General features: G+C 52.5%; 6 protein-coding genes across 6 annotated transcripts; 5 read left to right on the top strand and 1 right to left on the bottom strand.

Moving 5' to 3' along the window:
• Nucleotides 1–477: 477 nt before the first annotated feature.
• Nucleotides 478–1,863, top strand: ColSpa_10988 (protein BTN1; the record flags this gene model as incomplete). The annotated part of the gene is made up of 2 exons (XM_049277200.1): nucleotides 478–580; nucleotides 641–1,863. The coding sequence occupies 2 exons, from the start codon at nucleotides 478–480 to the stop codon at nucleotides 1,861–1,863; spliced, it is 1,326 nt and encodes a 441-aa protein (XP_049133157.1).
• Nucleotides 1,864–3,509: 1,646 nt separating this feature from the next.
• ColSpa_10987 (uncharacterized protein) lies at nucleotides 3,510–4,358 on the top strand (the record flags this gene model as incomplete). Its single annotated transcript, XM_049277199.1, has 2 exons — nucleotides 3,510–3,900; nucleotides 3,961–4,358. The coding sequence occupies 2 exons, from the start codon at nucleotides 3,510–3,512 to the stop codon at nucleotides 4,356–4,358; spliced, it is 789 nt and encodes a 262-aa protein (XP_049133156.1).
• Nucleotides 4,359–6,102: 1,744 nt separating this feature from the next.
• Nucleotides 6,103–6,519, top strand: ColSpa_10986 (uncharacterized protein; the record flags this gene model as incomplete). Its single annotated transcript, XM_049277198.1, has 2 exons — nucleotides 6,103–6,284; nucleotides 6,375–6,519. 2 exons carry the CDS (start codon nucleotides 6,103–6,105, stop codon nucleotides 6,517–6,519), a joined length of 327 nt encoding a protein of 108 aa, XP_049133155.1.
• Nucleotides 6,520–7,000: 481 nt separating this feature from the next.
• Nucleotides 7,001–8,618, bottom strand: ColSpa_10985 (uncharacterized protein; the record flags this gene model as incomplete). Its single annotated transcript, XM_049277197.1, has 2 exons — nucleotides 7,001–7,858; nucleotides 7,971–8,618. 2 exons carry the CDS (start codon nucleotides 8,616–8,618, stop codon nucleotides 7,001–7,003), a joined length of 1,506 nt encoding a protein of 501 aa, XP_049133154.1.
• A 2,961-nt stretch (nucleotides 8,619–11,579) lies between these two features.
• Nucleotides 11,580–12,112, top strand: ColSpa_10984 (uncharacterized protein; the record flags this gene model as incomplete). Its single annotated transcript, XM_049277196.1, has 3 exons — nucleotides 11,580–11,732; nucleotides 11,886–11,978; nucleotides 12,065–12,112. 3 exons carry the CDS (start codon nucleotides 11,580–11,582, stop codon nucleotides 12,110–12,112), a joined length of 294 nt encoding a protein of 97 aa, XP_049133153.1.
• Nucleotides 12,113–15,360: 3,248 nt separating this feature from the next.
• ColSpa_10983 (glucose oxidase) lies at nucleotides 15,361–17,178 on the top strand (the record flags this gene model as incomplete). Its single annotated transcript, XM_049277195.1, has 2 exons — nucleotides 15,361–15,706; nucleotides 15,758–17,178. 2 exons carry the CDS (start codon nucleotides 15,361–15,363, stop codon nucleotides 17,176–17,178), a joined length of 1,767 nt encoding a protein of 588 aa, XP_049133152.1.
• Between the last annotated feature and the right edge of the window lie 2,815 nt (nucleotides 17,179–19,993).

The following is a 19,993-nucleotide window of genomic DNA, read 5'->3' as shown; positions in this document are numbered from 1 at the left end:
TGTAGCATTGCCCTCTAGCGTTGCAGGGTTGCAGTTTCTACAATTCAACGGTGACTGATCGACGCTGACTCGGGAACTGGTCTCACCATCTACTACGTAAACGACCACTTTACGCGACGACGTCACAGCACGGTCCAAAGTCGCGTGGTCTGAACAGGGGCTCCCAGCGCGGAAGCTTCTGCGGGTCGGCGCCAATGCCGTCGGCTTATCTCATCGGCCCATTGGCCCAGCGGCAACCCAGGGCTTATCGCTCCACTGAGACACGGTTATCTTGTGACCGATGTCCGACACCCCGAAACCATCAGACGGACGGGCCACGCCCCAAACCTAAACCACCAAACAACTCTACTCGCCGTGACGAGATAAGACGCATCTGTCCGCACTTGTCTCCTCGATGCCTTCTTCCTCCCGGAGTCGAGAACCGCGCTGCAGTGGACTATGACCGGCCGATCGCCTTCGTCCTCCGGTTTCCTCCCCATGCCTGGATCGCCGTCATCGTCGTGGGCGCTGTACCGCGCCCGCCTCTCCGCGCTCTTTCGACATGCTGATACGCAGGTCGTCGTGGCCTTTTGGCTGCTCGGTACGCCTTGCGCCTCTTTCCGCCGGTGTTCGAGCCATGTACTAACGTGACCCGCACCAGGCCTCATCAACAACGTTCTCTACGTGATCATCCTCTCCGCCGCCCAGGACCTCGTCGGCTCGTCGGTCCCGAAAGGCGTCGTTCTCCTCGCCGACGTCCTCCCTTCCTTCTTCACGAAGCTCATCGCCCCCTACTACATCCACCGTGTACCCTACTCCCTCCGCGTGATGGTGCTCATCGGCCTCTCGTGCTCTGGCATGCTCCTCGTCGCCCTCACGCCTCCCAGCAAGTCCGTCGCTGTGAAGATGGTCGGCGTCGTCATCGCCAGTCTCAGCTCTGGCCTCGGCGAGCTCAGCTTCCTCGGGCTGACGCACTACTATGGGCCCATAAGTCTCGCGGGCTGGGGCAGCGGCACGGGGGCGGCGGGGCTGGTCGGCGCCGGGCTGTACGTCGTGCTGACGGACTGGTGGGGATTCAGTGTGCGCAACAGCCTGCTCTTTTCGGCGTGCCTGCCGTCCATCATGTTCGTCAGCTTCTTCGTCGTGCTGCCCATGGGCCCGCTGCGCGCGGGAAGCAAGGAATACACGACGGTGCCGGAGCGAGACCTGGAAGAGGACGACATCACGGAGCTGCCACAGAACGCCGCCTCCTCGGCGCTGCTCGCGCCGGGCCCGTCGACCACGTCGACGGCGTACTCGGTGCATCACCCGGACGAGCACAGCTTCAAGCGCAACATCAAGAGGGCGAGGGCGCTCTTCGTCCCGTACATGCTGCCGCTGCTGCTGGTGTACATCGCCGAGTATACAATCAACCAGGGGGTGGCGCCGACGCTGCTGTTCCCGCTGGGGTCGTCGCCGTTCAAGGAGTTCCGCGAGTTCTACCCGATGTACGGGTTCCTGTACCAGCTGGGGGTCTTCATCTCGCGGTCGTCGACGCCATTCTTCCGCATCCACCATCTGTACCTGCCGTCGCTGCTCCAGGTGGGGAACCTCATGCTGCTGACGGCGCACGCCATGCTCGACTTCATCCCGTCGGTGTACATTGTCTTCATCGTCATCTTCTGGGAGGGGCTGCTGGGCGGCGCCGTTTACGTCAACACGTTTGCGGAGATTATGGAGACGGTGCCGAGCGAGGACAGGGAGTTCAGCCTCAGCGCGACGAGCGTCAGCGACAGCGCTGGCGTCTGCATCGCCGGATTCCTGGGCATTTTCATGGAGGTGCAGCTGTGCAATTGGCAGGTGGCGCGGGGGCGGGATTGGTGCCGCAAGATCAAAATAGGATAGAGATGAATACCAAGTAGCACGTTTTCCCTCCGCTTGGCACGTTATGGTGTGACTGGTGAGAGTTCTGGTGCCTCGCTTGCGGGTGTTGACGATGCTCAGCGGAGCCCTCAGACGAGGTTTGGCCCGCTTCCTACCAAGACAGTGACAATGCCTGGATGCACGTCAGAAACAAGACGGATAGAAGGCCCCCCCCCACCCACATGAACGAACCAAGGGTGCGAGGAAGAATGAGCCGAGCCGAGCAGGTGTGGACCCGCGGATGCGGGTTCTACGTATGCAGGTCTCTGGCGGCATCCCAAGAGGCAACAGCAGGGCCATGAAGAACAGAATGGGGATGTTCGACGTCAGACGTTGTGCGACCGGCCCAAGACCAGACCCGGCAAGAAAGGGACGGCAGAGCGTGCGATGATGTCTCAAGGTTCCACATAATTGGCAACGGGCGGATCCGAGGCCTTCTGGCATGATTGTCTGTGTGATCTCTATGTCTCTATACAGCGGCTCGGCTCAGAAACAGCTGACACAACACGCGACCTCGACGGTCCCCCTTTCCCCCCGTCCTGATCGATTCGATAACGCAAGCGAGCCATTTGTACGTTTCCAATAATCGAAGAGTGCAAGGCCGTCGGACGTGCTTGGGCGGTCGAACGAGATTTTTACCATCCAATGGACTCTGCATGTGTTTTTAACTAGTAGTAAAGGCGCCAGGGAGGGACCCAGCGGACCAGCGCAAACGGGTTCGAGATCAAGCCAGTAGCGGCATCCAACGTTTCCAATGGCGCCGCTGCATTGACCGCCGGGCGGCCTTGAGCTGTTCCCAAGCTGCAGAGCCTGACGGTCCAAGACGGAAGTATTCCGGTGTCTCTGCAGCGCTTATTTTTCTTATTTTTCTTTTATTTTTTTACTCGACCTGTCCAAGGTGCACATGCAGCGATTCAGCGGTCAGCGCCGCGACGGGTCGACGACGACATGGTCCCAACCCGACAAATTTTCATTGCCTCATTCTTGCACGTTTTTTTTTTTCTCTTCCCGTTTTTTGGCATCGATCTGGTCTAGCCTGGCGCTGGACTACGTAGGGGAGGCGAGCAACCCCGTCGTCCTTGACTCATTCGTTAGGTTACGTCTTGTTCTGAGGATTGGTTTGTGCTTGCTGTTCCGTTTTATATTCGCCCAGATCTCAATTGAGAAATTTCTATCCCTTTGCTCGAGCCATCGGGCCACTCTTACATGTATTTCACTTCACGGTATCTCTGCCTTCACTGCGCCTGCACTTGATTGCATCTGGGGATTCACGTCCACCTGCCCAGTTGTTTTAGATCAACCCGCGTCGTCGCTTCCCCTGCCCCTTTCTGCCCCTGCTCGGCTCCTTCCTGCACCATCGCCCTCGTCTCAATTGATTGCCTTTTTCGGCTCTGATAAGAAGGGAAAGAGTGATACCACCGCTGCCTCTTCTCCCTCCCCTCTTGAATCCTCCATCTATTTTGCCCACCTCTGCTCGCCTGTTGTTCTTCTCGGTACAATACCAACCACTGGCTTTCTTTAATCTCTTTTGGCATTTATTCCACGAACTTGACGCAGTCTTCTGCCACTATACAACACAATCGACCGCCGTCTGGCAAGAAGATAACCTCAATTTGCACATCACTACCATGCCTCCTCTATCAGAATCAGACCACGATCCCCTCCATGCGGAACTGGCTTCCCTGGATCTCACCGACTGTACGCTCTCACCAGTATTCCACTATTTTTCCTCGCTGCCACCGGAGCTCCGCACCAGGATATGGCGCCTTGCGGCTCCCAAACCCACCGTCGTCGTGCGCATCATGAACAACACGACCATGGAGTATGGCCTACGCCGTCATGTGCCCTCTCTCCTGCAAGTGTGTCGCGAGTCCCGCGCCGAGCTTCTGTACGACGCCGATGACCGCCGCGGCTCTCGAGTCGGCCAGTTTCACCTACTACATCTCTCCCGTGAGCACAAGGAGCAGGGGAAGGGCGTGTACATGAACTACAGCGACGATACGCTGATGATCTACCGAGGTGAGTCTCAGCCCCATCTCCCCTCTGTTCATTGACCACGCAAACTGACAAGCCCTTCAGCACCGCAACAAGCAATCATGCCGGACGCCGTCAACTTCTCCAACCTCCAGCATCTCGCCATGGAATGGGGCCTGCGCCCCTGCTGGGTCCAGAACCATTGCCACACCGGTGTGCGCTTCGTGCGCCAGTTCCCGCGCCTCAGGACTCTGACCCTCCTTGTCAACTTCAAGATCTACCACGAGCCGCCACTGGGCGAGTCGAGCAGCAAGCACCGCGAGCAGACGCAGAAGCGCCGCGCACTGTGGGAGATCAAGACCTGGGTGCTCGAAGCCATCGCACAGGACTGCACGCGCAGGACCCCCAACGGGGACGCGGACGTCGAGGCCTGGACGCCGCCCGAGGTGCGCGTCGTGCCAAAGACGAAGTACTGGACGGCGTCTCCGGCGGCGCTAGAGTAGGACTCCTTCCCGCTACCGCCCGTCCGGAAGACGCCCGTTACAGCGCTGATGATTGTGGGGAGGAGGTGGGCGGGGGTTCCGAAGAGGGATACCTACTGTTATGGCTACCTCTACGAGATTGACCCGTATGGTCGTCAGTGACGCCGGTGGCTCTGGTGTGCTGTCTCGTGACTACAGGACAGGAGACAAAGACACGGGGTGAGGATGCATGCAACAACAACAATCTGCAGGACGCTGAGAAAACGAAAAGCGATCTTGATGCGGGACATGGGCGACGCTAAGAATCACGGGGGAAATTTGGTCTTTTTTTTCTTTCTCTTAAATTCTTGCTTGGTTCTTTGTTTTCTGCTATTCTCACGCATCATGGCATGGTAATAGAATAGGGGCATTGCGGATTCGGGCATTTGCATTTGCATTTCAGGAACAACACGCAACAGGGGCGTACTTTGATACCAAGGGATAGACGGAACGGAACAGCGCCTCTCAGTTATAATATAGCGGACAAGGAATTCATTGCTCTACTGGCTCACTCCACAAAGAGATTGGTTGGCCTGCGTTTGTCGAGAATGAGCAAAGGAGTCGTGGGAACCGGTGAGCCTTGAGCGCGATGCGATGCCGTTGCTGCACTCGGTGGGGCTCAGGGGCAGGTGCAGAGGTAGGGGCGAGATGTGACCCCCACACGCCGAGCAATAACCCTCTGGCACATTTAACCTATAGTAAGTGCATGCAAAGGACTCGTTATATGAGGGTCGTCTCATGCGGTTTGTTCCTTTTATTCATTTCATTTGTTTATTCATAAACGTCGCTCGTTCGAGGTCTGGTTCGATTTACGAGCCATGTCATCTCCGAGGTTCGTGTTTGGTAAGCGCCGGCCTCGGCCGGGGCCGATATCCCTGCGGGCGAAGACTCGGGAATACGACCATGGGTCGGATAAGCTCGGTCGAGCCTGTTCCCGTTATGGGCGATTGGGACTTTTCCATTCAATGCGGGTTCATAGACAGAGGCGGTGCGGTCGTCAGTCTGCGCGTCTCTTGGGCATGTGTTGCTGTTGTGACTTGCAGGACGAGGTATGCGGCGCCCCCGTCTTGTTCTGGGGGCTTGGACTTACACCGTCAGCCGTTGTCTGCTCACGCGAGGCTGGGCCGGTTCAAACTCCGGTCTACCATCGACGGTATCTGGTTATGTCAACAGGTAAACACCAGGAGAGCAGAGAGTAGATGCAAAAGTTGACATGTCTCGGCGCTTGCGATGCACACCTCGAGGATCTCGATAAGTGATGTGAGGTGAGGTGCCTCGGCTTGAGCTGTTCCTCGGGCTTTGAAATCGGGCAAAGGCAGCCTCGCAGGCTTCTAGAACATTGCGCAGAACTTTTTGGCAGTTCTCCTAACAAGCACTGTCAGTTGATTGGAGAAATGGCAACAGCAGTGACATTTTTGGGGAACTCCTTGGACCGGGGGCAGGAAAGGGAGCGCAGCTGTGGTCGGTGATGCACCTATGACGCAGTCCCCAGAGCCTCGGATCGTCTTGGTGTCGTCACCACCAATCAAGGTCCGACCTCACCTCAACCTCAACCTCGTCCAATGCTGCTACTTGGATTGTCGATACAGAACCAATTCCACAAGACTTCATTTTGGAGAATATAAACGAGTGACAGAATCTCGCGCCGACCTTAGAACCAGTCCGAGTCTCTGCCACACCTGCGCCTGAAGGGTTCATACAACCACGACACACACATCCAAATCAGATGGCTTCCCCGAGATCTCTCGCCATCCGCCGCGTCGCCCTGGCGCGCCCCCTCCCCAGAGCCACCGCGCCTCTCGCGGTGCAACAGGTGAGGTGGATCACGCAGAAGCCTGGAGACGGCGACCTCGGCGGTCCGGGCGGACAGGAACCCGTGCCGTCGAGCAGCGGACCCTCGCAGAGCTGGTGAGTTGGAACCTGAAGGCGTTCCCAGGCCATGTTTGAGACAACATTGCTTCCACTGCATTTTTCTGCGACTGTGCTGACTGCGGACAGGCCGACGTTGGCGGCGATTGGGGCCGTGGGGCTGGCCGTGGGAGGATACCTCGTCCACTTGACCGGCAAGTCCAAGGGGCAGGGGACGACGATGGAGAAGGGGGAGTTTGACAAGCTGGCTGCGAGGGTTACGCCGAGACAGTAAGCGCTCAGGCTGTGGTTCTTGTGAGGGGAACGGATTGGAGGTCGACTCGAACTTCGCACAAAGGGACTGAGAGGAATGGAATTTACAAGGGTTTGTAGCACAGGTCCAGACACCATCGACATTCATCAATCATGAAATAATTACCTCTCGCCTATCAAGAGGGCTTACTTCAGAAACTGGCCGAAGCAAGTGCGTCGAGGAACCGACTCATACAACATGAAGGATGATAACTCGGTTGCTGACTTGCTGGACTCAAGAGTCTGGGCGTTGGGTTTGTGGGCTTGTAACATCGACATCGGCTAATTTCTAATGAAAAATGTTATTGTAGAATGACACCACTGCAAACAGTAACTGGTCAGCTGTCACAAGGATTGTATAAAACCGTACGGCTGGCTTCAAGAAATCCGGTCGTTATTTGTGCCTCGATGATTGTGTCTTTAAAGAAAGTGAGATGCTAACTAATACCGCCAATACATGCGTCTTATACTGGATATCCCAGCGGCCGCAAAACCGCGTAGATTTCTTCTACCGTCGCTGGCCGTGGCTTAACTTCCCCCGCTTCATCCACAGTCAATGCGCAATCACTGTTCTCCTTGGCATCTTCTTGCCAATACTGCAGCCGAGACTTGCCTTTAAATGCGTAGACCTCTCCTCCGAGCCTCCTAAGGAAAATCGCTTCAGGGTGACTTTCCGGGTCGGCATACCAAGTGAGATAGATCGATGGAATCCATATGGGGGACGGAAGGACATTTCCAGACTTGTCCCACCAAAGTGGCATGCACTTTTCTCGAACATGATTTTTCCTTCTCCACCAGCAATGTTGTCGTGCTGGCCAGGGTATAGCATCGCCCACAAACATCTCCTCGAGAAGCTGCCAGATGCGGCGGCGGTTGTGCAGCCCAGCAGGAACATGTGCGAGGTCCGTATGGGATCCAGTGCAGACCATGTGCCAGGTCAGCGGCGAATCGAACCACGCGGGATAGGGATACACGTCTTTGGGACAGTCTGGACGAACCCCGTAGTCGACTCCACGGCTGAGCTGACGGGCCAGCAACTCCCAGTCCCACTCGAAGCCAGGCCCTCCTGGGCAAAGTTCAGCGTCTTTGGCATCGACAAGAGCGGTATTAATATCCCACAGCCACGGGAGAAGCCCGACCCCTCGACAAGCTGCTTTGAGATGTTCCTTCCAGATCTTCTGCGAGACCAGGCGCGAAGAGAGTCGAGGTAAATCTCGTCCCATATATTCGAAAATAGTCTCCATGATCTCTGTCGGCATCCTAGCCAGGTTCTTAGCGAGCTTGTCTGCCTCGGCTGTGAGTGCCACTTGAGATCGGCATGGCTGAAGGTTTCTCAGCAGAGAGTTTGTTAAATCTTCAACCTCCAATGGATTGCTGCCCAGAGACTACTATCGTCAGTACTCATAAAAAGATGTCATGACGGCTGAGCCTTACATGGAACAGGTTAGCTCTCGGAGACGTGTAAGGTCCAGACCAATCCATGCCGTCGTAAATGCAGTCGCATTGGGGCACATAATAGCCGTGATTCGCGAGCATATAGTTGACTTGCGGCTGACAGTCCCACAAACCTCCAGACTTGTAACAGATACCTTGTCTCCAACGCAGGGCCAGGAACAGACCACGCATATCTCGAACGTGGGCGACACGAGAAGACTCAAAGACCTTTCCAGCTAATTCCAGGCAAACGGAGTGAACAACAGCATGTACCCGGTCGTCAGAGTCAGTAGAGTTGTTATAGTCCATTTCGACTCTGAACTTGCTGCCGTCGGGATCGATTCTAATGAACTTGGGGCCCTCAACAGTCTCGGGAAAGTGTATCTCGATATCGGAAGCTTGGGACTTTGTTCGATGTTTCCGGACCACGTCTGCTTCTGGAACCTCTTCCGTTCCAAACACGAACGGTTCGTTCATATAATCATACTGGAAAGAGGGGACAAGCTGGCCGAACTCATCGTCTGGGTCGCAGAGTAAGCGCGCATCTAGAAGCCACCTCGACAGTTCTTTTAGATCCTCATCGTTTCTAATGGTTGCTGGGTACTCCCCGCCACCATCTCTGAGGTCTTCAAGCAGCCCAGAACTCATGTTGTTGCTTGTAACCTCCATTCCACAAATCTGGCATGTGTAGTCATTGTAGTTCCTCATGACTCCGACCTGGAGAGAAGATTCGTATGAGTGTGCGGCACAGATGTGCAGGCGGAAAGCAACGGCCTCAATTGGTCCATTTTGCGACTTGAATGATGGCTGCGTAATGTCAAAGTCTGGCTGAGAAAAATCGACGTGTAACTCGTCGCGAAACCTCTGCCGTCACCCCGGGTGCAACTTAAACTTCAGCTAGTTGAAGTAGCAAGCTGTGAGTCATAAGTCAAACCATAACAAGGACGAAGTAGTGATTATCCTCTGGGTTGTTGGAATCTTCGAAGAGGCACAGCCAGCAACTTTCTCCACATGGGCGTGGATATGATTCGTGGGCTCTTCTTTCCAGAGAGACAGACCGACTGAACACCGAAGGCGTCTAAAATGGCCCCCTAGTTGGAGTCAGCCCGGACAGGGCAAGCCCAGGGAAGGGGCTGGGGGCGTAAAGTGAGAGCCAAACACAGCTCGTGCCCCCAAGCTGCATGTTGGAACACAGCAATGCCCACATATGTACCGTCAGGTAGCAGCTGCTTAGAAGCCGCTTCAGATCTCTGGTACAAACCAGAACGCCCCCAAAACAAGCATAGCACTTGCAGCCTTGGGAGATTGGAATGCATATGAGGCCCCTTTCCAATGGTAATGTGTTAGCCTAGGGTATCATTTATGTTATGGAACACCTAACCCAATTATATACGGTTTCCTACACCATTGGCTATGAGCGAAGCCTGCCTCACAATTATGCAGGCTTCAAATCTCTAGACTTGCTTCTGGGGGCTAGGGTAGTCCTCACCTTCATAGTTTGGTTGGGCCATGAACCACTTGACAATTTATCACAGGATAATGACAGCGAACGAAACCCCCAAACCCCAATGAGAACCAACACTATGGGGGCGATTTTTGGTGATGATCATGCTTGAGCTTCTACGTATTGGTCCTGGGGGAGGCGAAGGACAGAGAGCAGGTAATGGTCCTAATTAGGGTGTAAATGGTGGTCAAGGACTACGATAGATAAGTTCACTAGGAGCTCTCAGGGAAAGGGAACGCTTCTAGGAAATCCATCGTGGTGGAACTCATCTGCTTCATTTGCCAGTCTACTCCATTAAACAACTGTCCCTCGTTTTTTCCTTAACATTCTTCTTTAGTATGTTCTATTCGGACAGCACCCGAATCACAAATAACTGAGAATCCTTGGCCTCACAGTTTGTCTCCACGCTTGCGGCTTGATAAGGAATGTGTTATGTTCCAAACCTATCGTGGAAGGTACGGCAGACGCCAAAACGATTTCTAGTTGTGGGAAAGTTTTCAGAGTACAATCCCGGCCTAAACTTACCTGACCTAGCTGCTACAGACTCTTCAGTCGGCACAAGCATGTCATTTCCAGCGACATATCCGATCTCCATGCCATCCAGAAACCTATCTCGAACTGTTCTAAGGCCGGCGATTAGTCCTAAAACTAGCCTCCCGAAAACCCCCGTTCTCGAGACCTCCAACACCACTCCTCTCATTCCCTCAGATGTAAAGTCGTCAATCAGTGCAGCTTCCACCATTGCCATATCAGGTACTCAGACAACGCCGAGTACAACCCACGTTACACTTCTTCCACCTGTCACGATGATCCTTCAACAGTTGTAGATAGAACCATTAGGTCAGGCTCTCGGGCTGACTCTTCTGGAAACCCACCGATTACCCTCCCTCCACAGACAACCAACTCCCTACCCACATCACAGTAACCACGATGCCACCGGGGTTTTCTGTTCAGACTTTGTCACTCACTGAGTGGACAGCGAACGCCTGGATCACAACCACGGCGTCTGATGGTAGTCAAACCGTCGTTCCGGTTCTGGTAGGGTGCCCTGGATGCGGTGGCTTTGACGGCGGGGGCATTATCCTTTGGAACTTCCCCTCTATTCCGAACGTCTCCTTCAAGATCCCCGGTCTACCAAACCTGCCATATTTCTCTTCCCCATGCATCAAGTTACTTTTCCTCGAGACAAACTGCCCTGGTCCTGTCACAGAAGAAAACGCGGACGATAACAATGACGGAGAAAGGAGCAATCACAGCAACCCCTCCAGCTCTCAAGATGCACCATCCAAGACAGCCGTTTCGACGACATCATCTCCGGTCTGTACAGTCACTCAGACGGCCAGCGACTGTATAGCGACATGTAGCCCCACAACTGTCGGACAATCTTCCACCATCACCTGCTTCACAACTGCATGCCATAGAACAACCACGGGATGCAGTGTCACTGGTACGACAGCAACAACGATAAAACTACCCTGCCCAACAAAGACTGGAACAAGCTTGGAAAGACGTGACACTGGGGACAAATCTTGTCCAATCGTCTGCCCAAGCTGGGACCTCATCGAAAATCCAGACACTTATGCTTCGATATCCGATGACGAGGCTGACGAGGCGGCTTTCCAACGACGACAACTTTCAATCGCCGGACGAGTAACAGTGCCCATAAATGGCAAAAAGCATCCATGTTATTTCACTGAGAATTCCAAACTGATCAACAACATTGGAGGTTGTGACATCCGCACCGCTTGCCACAAGGACAAGAGCTGAAGATCCCAAGGTATATGCCTGGTCCCACATTCCTCGAGTGTGAGAACGCTGGCTTTCCAGATATAGATGATCATAGGAAACAGTCGAATCTTGCCAAGCCGAGATGGTACAGCACAACAACGGTTCCAGCTCCAGCTTGCAGCCCTACGATAGTCAAGGTGGACTCAAATTATATGTATGAGAAGTACGGCGGCCAGGGGCTGGATATTAGTGGCAAAACCGGCCGGTCATCGTTGGACCATGTATGGGAAAAGAGCTGGCTGCGGGAATTCTTGGACACGCTGATCAAAGAGGGTGCAAAGCCGCTTGAGACTTTTGAAGATGAACACGCCGACACAATGACTTGCAACGACTTCAAACGCTACCTGTTCAACGCCCCCACTGACAGCATGGGAGATCGGAATCTGCTTCAAGATGCCTTCGCAGCATTGCCATCACAGACCAACGTGGATTTTATGGGAGTTACGCAAGCTCTCAACTCCGGAGCAAAGGTAAGTGAGGAGACCATATCGGTATTGTTGATTTAGGACTCTTAGTCGACAATCATCTCTACGCCCCTTTCAGAGGGCAAACCATGTGCGAAAACTGATAGACTAATCTAGGGACTTATTTTTGCCGTCGAACCTTTCAAAAACACAGCTTAGAATATGAAGAAGCTGAATGTCAAAGGCCTATTTGACAAGGCGATTGGAAACCTTAGGAAAAAGATCGACTTGCTCTACAGCATTCAAATGGGGGTGAGTTTGGTTAATTTGCCAGAAGCTATACAGATGGCATAGCTGACAAACAGGAGGGTTTACGGTGAGCTGTATGGCTATCCCAGCTTCGAGAAACGATTCGCGAAGTCGAAGTACCGAGTAATGAACGTTAATTATGATTGCAGGCGAAAGCTAGATCGAAGGTTAGCAGTAGCGTACCCGAACGTGAAGCCTTTCACGAAGGCTGGGGGGTTCTTCGCCCCCCTTTTCAAGACTTTCATGGACAAGTACATCGACGATGAAGCCAAAAGTCAGGGGGTAAAACAAGTTGTCTTGCGCCAAGTGCATCTTTTCAAGGACAATATTGAATTGAGTTTCAAAGACATCGCTACAGCCAGGAACTTTGATGGAGCAAACCCCGAGTACCTACTACTCCAGCGCAAATGGGAATGGCTGAAAAGTCGAGGACAGGAGGTTTGGGAAATCAAACTTACTTGGGATTGGCCGAACTGCGACGGAGTCGCACGAAGAGATGGCTCGGATTCAGATGTCTGCGAGCTGCCACCCCGGACATCTACTAACTCGCAAACAACAACTTCTTCAACCACATGGACGCTGTCAATGCCAACCAAAAACCTGGACGTCGACCTACAGCACCTCCCCGTCAGTGAACCCATTCCCGCCGAGCCTAAGTGCTTGAAGGACGAAGACTGTACCAGATGCGGAGAAGGGAAATTTGGAATGTGCATTCCCATTCCGGTTGGGCTTCTTAAGGAATTCCTTTGCTCGTGCTTTCCGAAATCCTTAACCGTACACCCACAGACCACAACGGCTCCTGACAAAAGGACTTCGGCGCCACCTGCTCGATGGACAGTTTATTGCAACAGTGATGCCTTGAGGTTCGAAAAGAAGCAGGCATCTGTGTGGGTCGAAGAGTTTTGTGAGGATGCGCATAAACACGGCTGGGACAACGGTTGGTTCGGCGCCGGCAAGGGTGGCAGGGAAGTCAAGACCAATGGCAAAAAGATCTACAACAAGTTTGACGTAACGATCTCCCCTTTCACTTTCATCATTGAAGTTGCAAAAGCAAAAGAGGAGGAATGAGGAATATATTGTGAGCCCACGGGAGATGGTCCACACCTCGACTCTGCGCTGGATGTGCTCAGGAAGAACCCTTACGTCTGTAAAGAATAGCTAGGCAAGCTGCTGTACTGTAAGTCAACGCGTTCTATTTTTGACCAAACTATTGCTAATAGTCAAAGGCGTATCAAAGGGTTGCGCTCAAGACAAATTTTCAGGCGGAACCCGCCCTGGTTTATGCATGCGATGGACCATCGAGGCGAAAGATCAACGATGAGTTGAAGCTGGACGTCGACGCCAAGTTCCGCCCAAAGGTTTTGCAAACACTGGTTTTCACACGCTCCTATTTCCGATTTGTCGTGAATTTAGATTCTCAGTCGAGACAGCCACTTCTCACAAGACTCGTGTTACTCAGCAACCCATATAAGAGACGACTTCTCGTCTTGTAGATAGTTTCCAAGACAACCACTTTTCTACCTCTTAAAATACAGATCGAGGATTTCACCACACGATCCTTTCGCAATGAAGACGAAGAAGAAGAGCAAGAGGAAACATACCTCCTTCATAAGAAGGCCTCATATCGATCACTGACCCGAATGTGCAAACAAGGACCCTTAGCTCCCTTTGGTGCATGAGCCTAAGACTGGAGACTGTATGCTGGCTTGCTCATGAAAACCAACTACGGTGTGGGAGCATGTCTCAGCATCTCTATCGTCCGACCTGTGCCCTTAACCATAATTCATCGGCAAACGCTATTGTGTCTGGCTCCCATCTCGAGGCTTGACTCATCATCTTCTACACTACCTCGTACTGAGAGCAGTCAACCTGACTTTAGTCTTAGGTCGTCAACTTGATTTAAGATGAACCAGGAGATTTCGAAGCGTAGCGGAGGCGATTGTGAACTGTCCATGCTGGCGCCGCAAGAATCTATCCCGAAAATATTGCTCCGGTTGGCCATGTAAACCAACAATGCAGCGCGTGCATGTCAGAAACTGCCAAGAGCCCACTGTTAAAGTTCGACGACTGGAATGTCCTCAGGCTATCCTGATCGGCGGCATCCATGGCTAGAAGAGCATGTTCAAACAGTCTTCGGATGATGTGGCACGCAAAATAAAGTTCTGCCAGGCAAACAAAAATCGGAGGCATTCAGGAGGCGCGCGCTCTGTTTACAGGGGTCAGTCAAATCTTCGCTGGTGGAGCAGCGCTGCTTATTGTTTGCTATCTAAGCCAAGGGCCCAGTTCCATCCACACCGTAAAACTTTTTGGGGCCTGACGGGCCGACTCCAGCATGAAAGAACATGGAGCTCTAGTTCCCTTAATCACCTGCTTGCTTAGGAAGCCTTTCCGAAGACCCAGCGTCTGGCTGTTTCACACAATTGCGGTACCCTCTTGTTATGTCCGTAAGTCCGCGCAATGAGAAAAATCAAGTAGATACTGGCCGACAGCTTCGGTGCGAGATCCTTGGGATGAACTTGACTTGGGACGGAAGTTTAAATTGCATCGATACTGGAATGTCTAGTGGAGCAGCGTGAATACCTATACATGAGAAAGCCGCCGTTGCGGAAAGTTGCATCGGGACCTAATATGACGTAGGTCCGGGCTTTTATGCCATGTTGCAAATTATTTCCGACCTTGGACGATGGTTCCTGAGTCGGTAGATGCATCCCAACCCATGTTTTCACAGCCGCCACCTGCTCTAGCATCTTCTTCATGCATCGGTCTCGACCTTTTTACCAAGCAACGGAGCATTACACTTGAGCAGAAACTCCTTGCAGGTCCCGCCGATCTGCGCAGATATTTCCGGAGTGGCGGGTTCAGTATCCCTGCCCGTTGCATTCTGATAATTCATAAGCATGTTTTCCTGCCGGTTGCCGGTGGATCGGTCCGATCACAGAGGCCTCTTGCCGTCCGACAAAGTTGAACGACAGCCAATGAGGTTTCGCACCGCCCAGCCCCAATGTATTCGGCATGGGCGGCTGTACATAGTACCGGACTCCGCTTTACCGAGTCTTGAGTAAGTTGGCCCGACCAGATTGTGTTGACAAATGGCAGACAGCAGGCACTCCAGTCCGCTTTCGGGGACGGTCCCCGGTACGCCAGTTCATCGAAATGGAACTTGGATGGGTATTGGTGGGTGACGTGATGAGAGAATTCAAGGCCTTGGACTGCGTTGTTGTAGAATTTTCTATCTCGGATCTAAGATGTCTTGATGTAGATAAGAGACGTTGATGCCTCCCACGTCACGAGAAATTAGAAGACGCTCCCCTCTACCAAAGTGTCTACATTCGCTCGCGTGGGCTATCCTCTTCTACTCACCAGGCATTCTTACCACTTCGCAGCCATGAGAGGCTTCTTTACCACCTCTGCCCTCCTTTCAGGAGCGGCGGCAGCGGCAGTCCGCTTCACCAACTCTAACAACACCCATGACTACGTTATTGTGGGAGGTGGCACCAGCGGTCTTGCTCTTGCAAACCGCCTGTCCGAGAACCCAGCCATCTCGGTTCTGGTCATTGAGGCTGGCGGTTCGGTCTTCGACAACGTCAACGTCACCAACCCCAACGGATACGGACTTGCCTTCGGCACCGATATCGATTTCGCTTTCAAGACGACGAACCAGACATACGGCGGTGGCTTGGTCCAAACCATGAGAGCGGCCAAGGCATTGGGAGGAACTAGCACCATTAACGGTTAGTAGTCAGATGAAAGACGATTAATTGAATAAAGCTGACAAGTGGTAGGAATGGCTTACACCCGTGCCGAAGCTTCTCAGATCGATGCTTGGGAGCAGCTCGGAAACGAGGGTTGGAACTGGGATGCGCTTTTCCCCTATTACCTCAAGAGTGAACACTTCCAGACCCCCGAACCGGTCCGTCAGGTTGCCAGCCACCTGGACTACGAAGTCGAAGCCCATGGCGAGGACGGTCCCCTTTTGACCGGTTGGACCTATGGTCAAACCAATGGAAGCATCCCCACAGTCTTGAACTCCACTTTCCAGAGCCTCGGTCTGCCTTGGAATGAGGACGTCAACGCCGGAAACATGGTCGGTTTCTCCGTCTTCCCTAGGACCGTCGACCAAGAGAAAGCTGTCCGTGAGGACGCTGCCCGCGCCTACTACTACCCGTACCAGAACCGTACCAACCTCAAGGTCCTCCTGAACACCAACGCTCAGAAGCTCACCTGGAAGAATGCTACTGTCCCCACCGCCGATGGTGTCAAGATTGTGTCTACCGATGGATCCAGCAGCGTTGTCAAGGCCCGCAAGGAGGTTATCCTCTCCGCCGGTTCCCTTGTCTCTCCTTTGCTCCTTGAGCTTTCCGGAATCGGTAGCCCCACTGTCCTCAAGCAGCATGGCATCGAGACTGTTGTCAACCTCCCCACTGTTGGTGAGAACCTCCAGGACCAGATGAACAACGGCCTCTCCTTCGATATGAAGAACACCACCGTCGATGGCACTATCACCACCGTCGCCTACCCCTCCGTCGCCCACGTCTTCGATAATGTTAAGGAGGTCGCCGCTCAGATGAAGGAGGCTCTTCCTGCCTACGCCGCAACGGTCGCCTCCGTTAACGGCAACGTCACCCGCGTTGCCGACCTCCTTGAGTTCTTCGAACTGCAGTGGTCTCTCATTTTCGAGTCTCAGATTCCCATCGCTGAGGTCCTTGTCAACGCTGCCTCGGGAAGCTGGAGCAGCGAATACTGGGGTCTTCTGCCCTTTGCTCGTGGCAGCGTCCACATTGGCGAGACGTCCACCTCCAACGCCGTCATCAACCCCAACTACTTCCTGTTGGACTGGGACCTCCTCGGTCAGGTTGAAATCGCCAAATTCATCCGCAAGCTGTACGGCACGGCGCCGTTCTCTACTTACGCCGGGACTGAGACCCGCCCTGGCGCGGATGTTGTTCCCGAGGATGCAGACATTGAAGGCTGGACAAATTACATCAAGAGCAACTACCGTTCGAACTTCCACCCTGTCGGCACTGCTGCAATGATGCCCCGTGAGAAGGGCGGTGTTGTTGACACCAACTTGAAGGTTTATGGCACTTCCAATGTCCGCGTCGTTGACGCCTCAGTTCTGCCTTTCCAGGTTTGCGGACATCTTGTCAGCACTCTGTATGCCGTTGCTGAGAGAGCTGCTGATCTGATCTCCAAGAGCTCCTAAATGGCGTGTCTTTTGCTGACCATGTCAGCTTAAGTACGCGTAAACACTTCTTGTCACATATTCCCAGCACATTCTTTGTGTTTCCGTACATATGATAGAGTTTTCTTAGATAATTACGCTAGCTTAACTTTGATGTTTGGTTGCGAACCCTCTTTTGACCCTGTCCTTGTTACTCTATTGAATAACCTTTGCGGCTTGGGCATTTGTTAGAAGCCAGTTTAACAGTCACAAATCGGTACTTAACTAAAGTATGAGGACGATTTCGATGCCAACTCCAGTATTTGTCTATGCGGGCCCTGATCGAGGAAGCGTCCTTTAAAAACGTATAACGATAATCGCAAAAGTTACAGTCTTCGTTTAAAGAAACTATGAAGTTACCGTCTTGGTAGGTAATACTTGACAAGGATGATAATGGCAAGATGGGCAGGGATCGCGCAATGACTACCAAAAGCAGCTAGTTCGACTCACGCGACACATTTCGGAACTTTAATTAGCTGTCATTGTCTCCTTTTTGACCCGGCCTGTCCGCGTTCCTCATTACAGTGTGATTCCCACGTGACATGCCCACTATAACAGATTACTGATTCTAGCAGTATAACAGCTCTAAAACCCTGCTTTCAGTTACTTAACTACTATGGTCCGTGATTCTTCTTCGGGACCTTGACTTCCATAAATTTCATTTCAGCGAGCCGAGTGATCCAGTATTGACGGTAGTCAGATCGTTCCCATTATCATTATTCGTCATCATGAACCTGTGCAAGCGCCGAAAAGCCACAGAAGTTGGCCCTTTGGATAAGCGCCTTCGTGTGCGTCGGTGTGAGCAATGCCGCATACGTCGAACAAAGGCAAGTTGCGGGCAAACATAGCCAAAACCACAATCTTGCGAACTAACCCAGCTTGACAGTGTGAAGGAAACCGGCCCTGTGCGGCCTGTAGGGAGCGGTTGACCATCTGTCGGGGCCAAACCTCTCAGGATGCAACACAAGTTATGGCTATTACAAAATACAGGCTGGCCGCCATAAATATCACACCAGAGAGGCGTTTTACATCCACGATAGCCAATGTGGAATGTCTAGCGGCTGTCAATCAATTTGTCGGAGACTCTCCCTTGCCAATCACCAACCTGTTTTCAACAGCCAAGTTCCTGCGTTGGTATCGAGAAGACAGCACTATTCGAGCAGTGTTCACTTGTCTGAGTAAAGCAGCAACTTCGAGAGGCAGACAATCAGCTGCGATTCAAGCTAGTGGAAGTGGCATGCTTATGGAACGCGAGCAACGGGAGCTCTACGCCGCTATCCAAAATCGCCTTCAAAAGCCCGATCCGCACTCGGACCAACCCCTGCTGCTGCTTGTTGTTCTGTTCTGTCTGCTACAGGTAATACATTAGAGAGCTTGAGATCATTGTCATTCTTGGCTAATCTATGCCAGCTGATGACCAGCCGAAGCCTCAATATTGGGTTACAGATAATCGATCAAGTAATCCGTAACGTCGTACAGCCTCGTGGCCCTCGTGGCTTCTCGACTAAGCTCGATAAGTCCGCTCTGTGGCTCTTTCGCATGCTTGAGGGAGTTAGTTCTTTGTTGCTGGAGCGCAAAACAATATTTTCCGCAGAATGGTGCAAGACGGTTGTTGATGTCAAGAAAAGTGGCACTTCGACCAGTAAAGCGCATGACATGTTGCTCTTTGAGTGTATATGTACGTTCATGGCATCACTAGCAGACCAGAATGCACAGTAGGTCTCCTTTCCACAAAGATGACAATAAGGCTTGCTAACTCAACTATCAGGTCTCATGCCTGGCTTCATCGAGAGGAAGAGTTCGTCAACATGCCTGGCTTCAGAAGCGATCCAACGGAGCATATTTGCCCGATTGGTGTAGAGTCAACCTACGCAGAGCATCTTGCCGTCGGGCAAGGAATCATTCGGAAAGCTTCGGAATCGCTGAAGTCCATTCAAGAGTTTGAGGAATATGTGAGGGAGTCCAAAACTGCCCAGGACCCTTCCTACGACATGTTACTGTCTCATGCTCTCTATTTCAAGATATACATGGTTCGGTTGTTTGCTCACCCGCTCTGGCAGAACGCTCCACTCTCCAAAGAAACCCTCGATGAACCAAGGATACAGGAATTCGCACACTCTGTTTTGGAGCATATCGAGAAAAGATTGCAGCATGACGGTCTTGATGGTTTCCTCTATATAGATCATCTCCTGATGATTGGCATTGAAATGAGGCACTCTCTAGATAGACTTCGTGTGATATCATTATTGGACGCTATCAAAAATCGTGGATTTGTTATTGCAGAGGTTTATATTGAGGACCTGCAATTGGCCTGGAATGCTGTCCCTGCTTCTAGGTCATCATCTATGTTGGAATTGCTTCCCGCAGATAACTCGTTAGAGCGATAATTGGGTAGGCCTGTAGCTGGGAGATGCAAATCCTCGAGACCTACCAGGCCAGTGTATTTGTTGTTTCCCAATATGATACGTTCAGGGATAAAATAAGCGAACAGATGCCTAACATATCACCCGCATTTGAGCGACGAAGAGTTTCTGTGACTCTGATTGCACATTGGCTTCGAATAGTGTGAATAGATGCGCATATGGAGGTAAGTCTATAGCAGGACGGATCAGAGAAAACGATGAAGAAGCTGAATCGTTGATAACCAGACATTCAGGTAGATCAGTTGGACCTCACCCCTGGTTTCTTGATGATCCTGCAACGCTTCAGTTCTCTTGCTGATCGCTAATGGTGATGGAGTTTTCGAGGGTGTCAGCGAACTTGAGGGCGCAGCTTTGTCGATTGGCAGAGTATTGGA

Source organism: Colletotrichum spaethianum (assembly GCF_022836535.1).
Source record: "Colletotrichum spaethianum MAFF 239500 DNA, contig41, whole genome shotgun sequence".
Lineage (NCBI taxonomy): Eukaryota > Fungi > Ascomycota > Sordariomycetes > Glomerellales > Glomerellaceae > Colletotrichum > Colletotrichum spaethianum.
The sequence above is the reverse complement of the archived record's forward strand: the minus strand, read 5'-3'. Positions and strand labels throughout refer to the sequence as shown.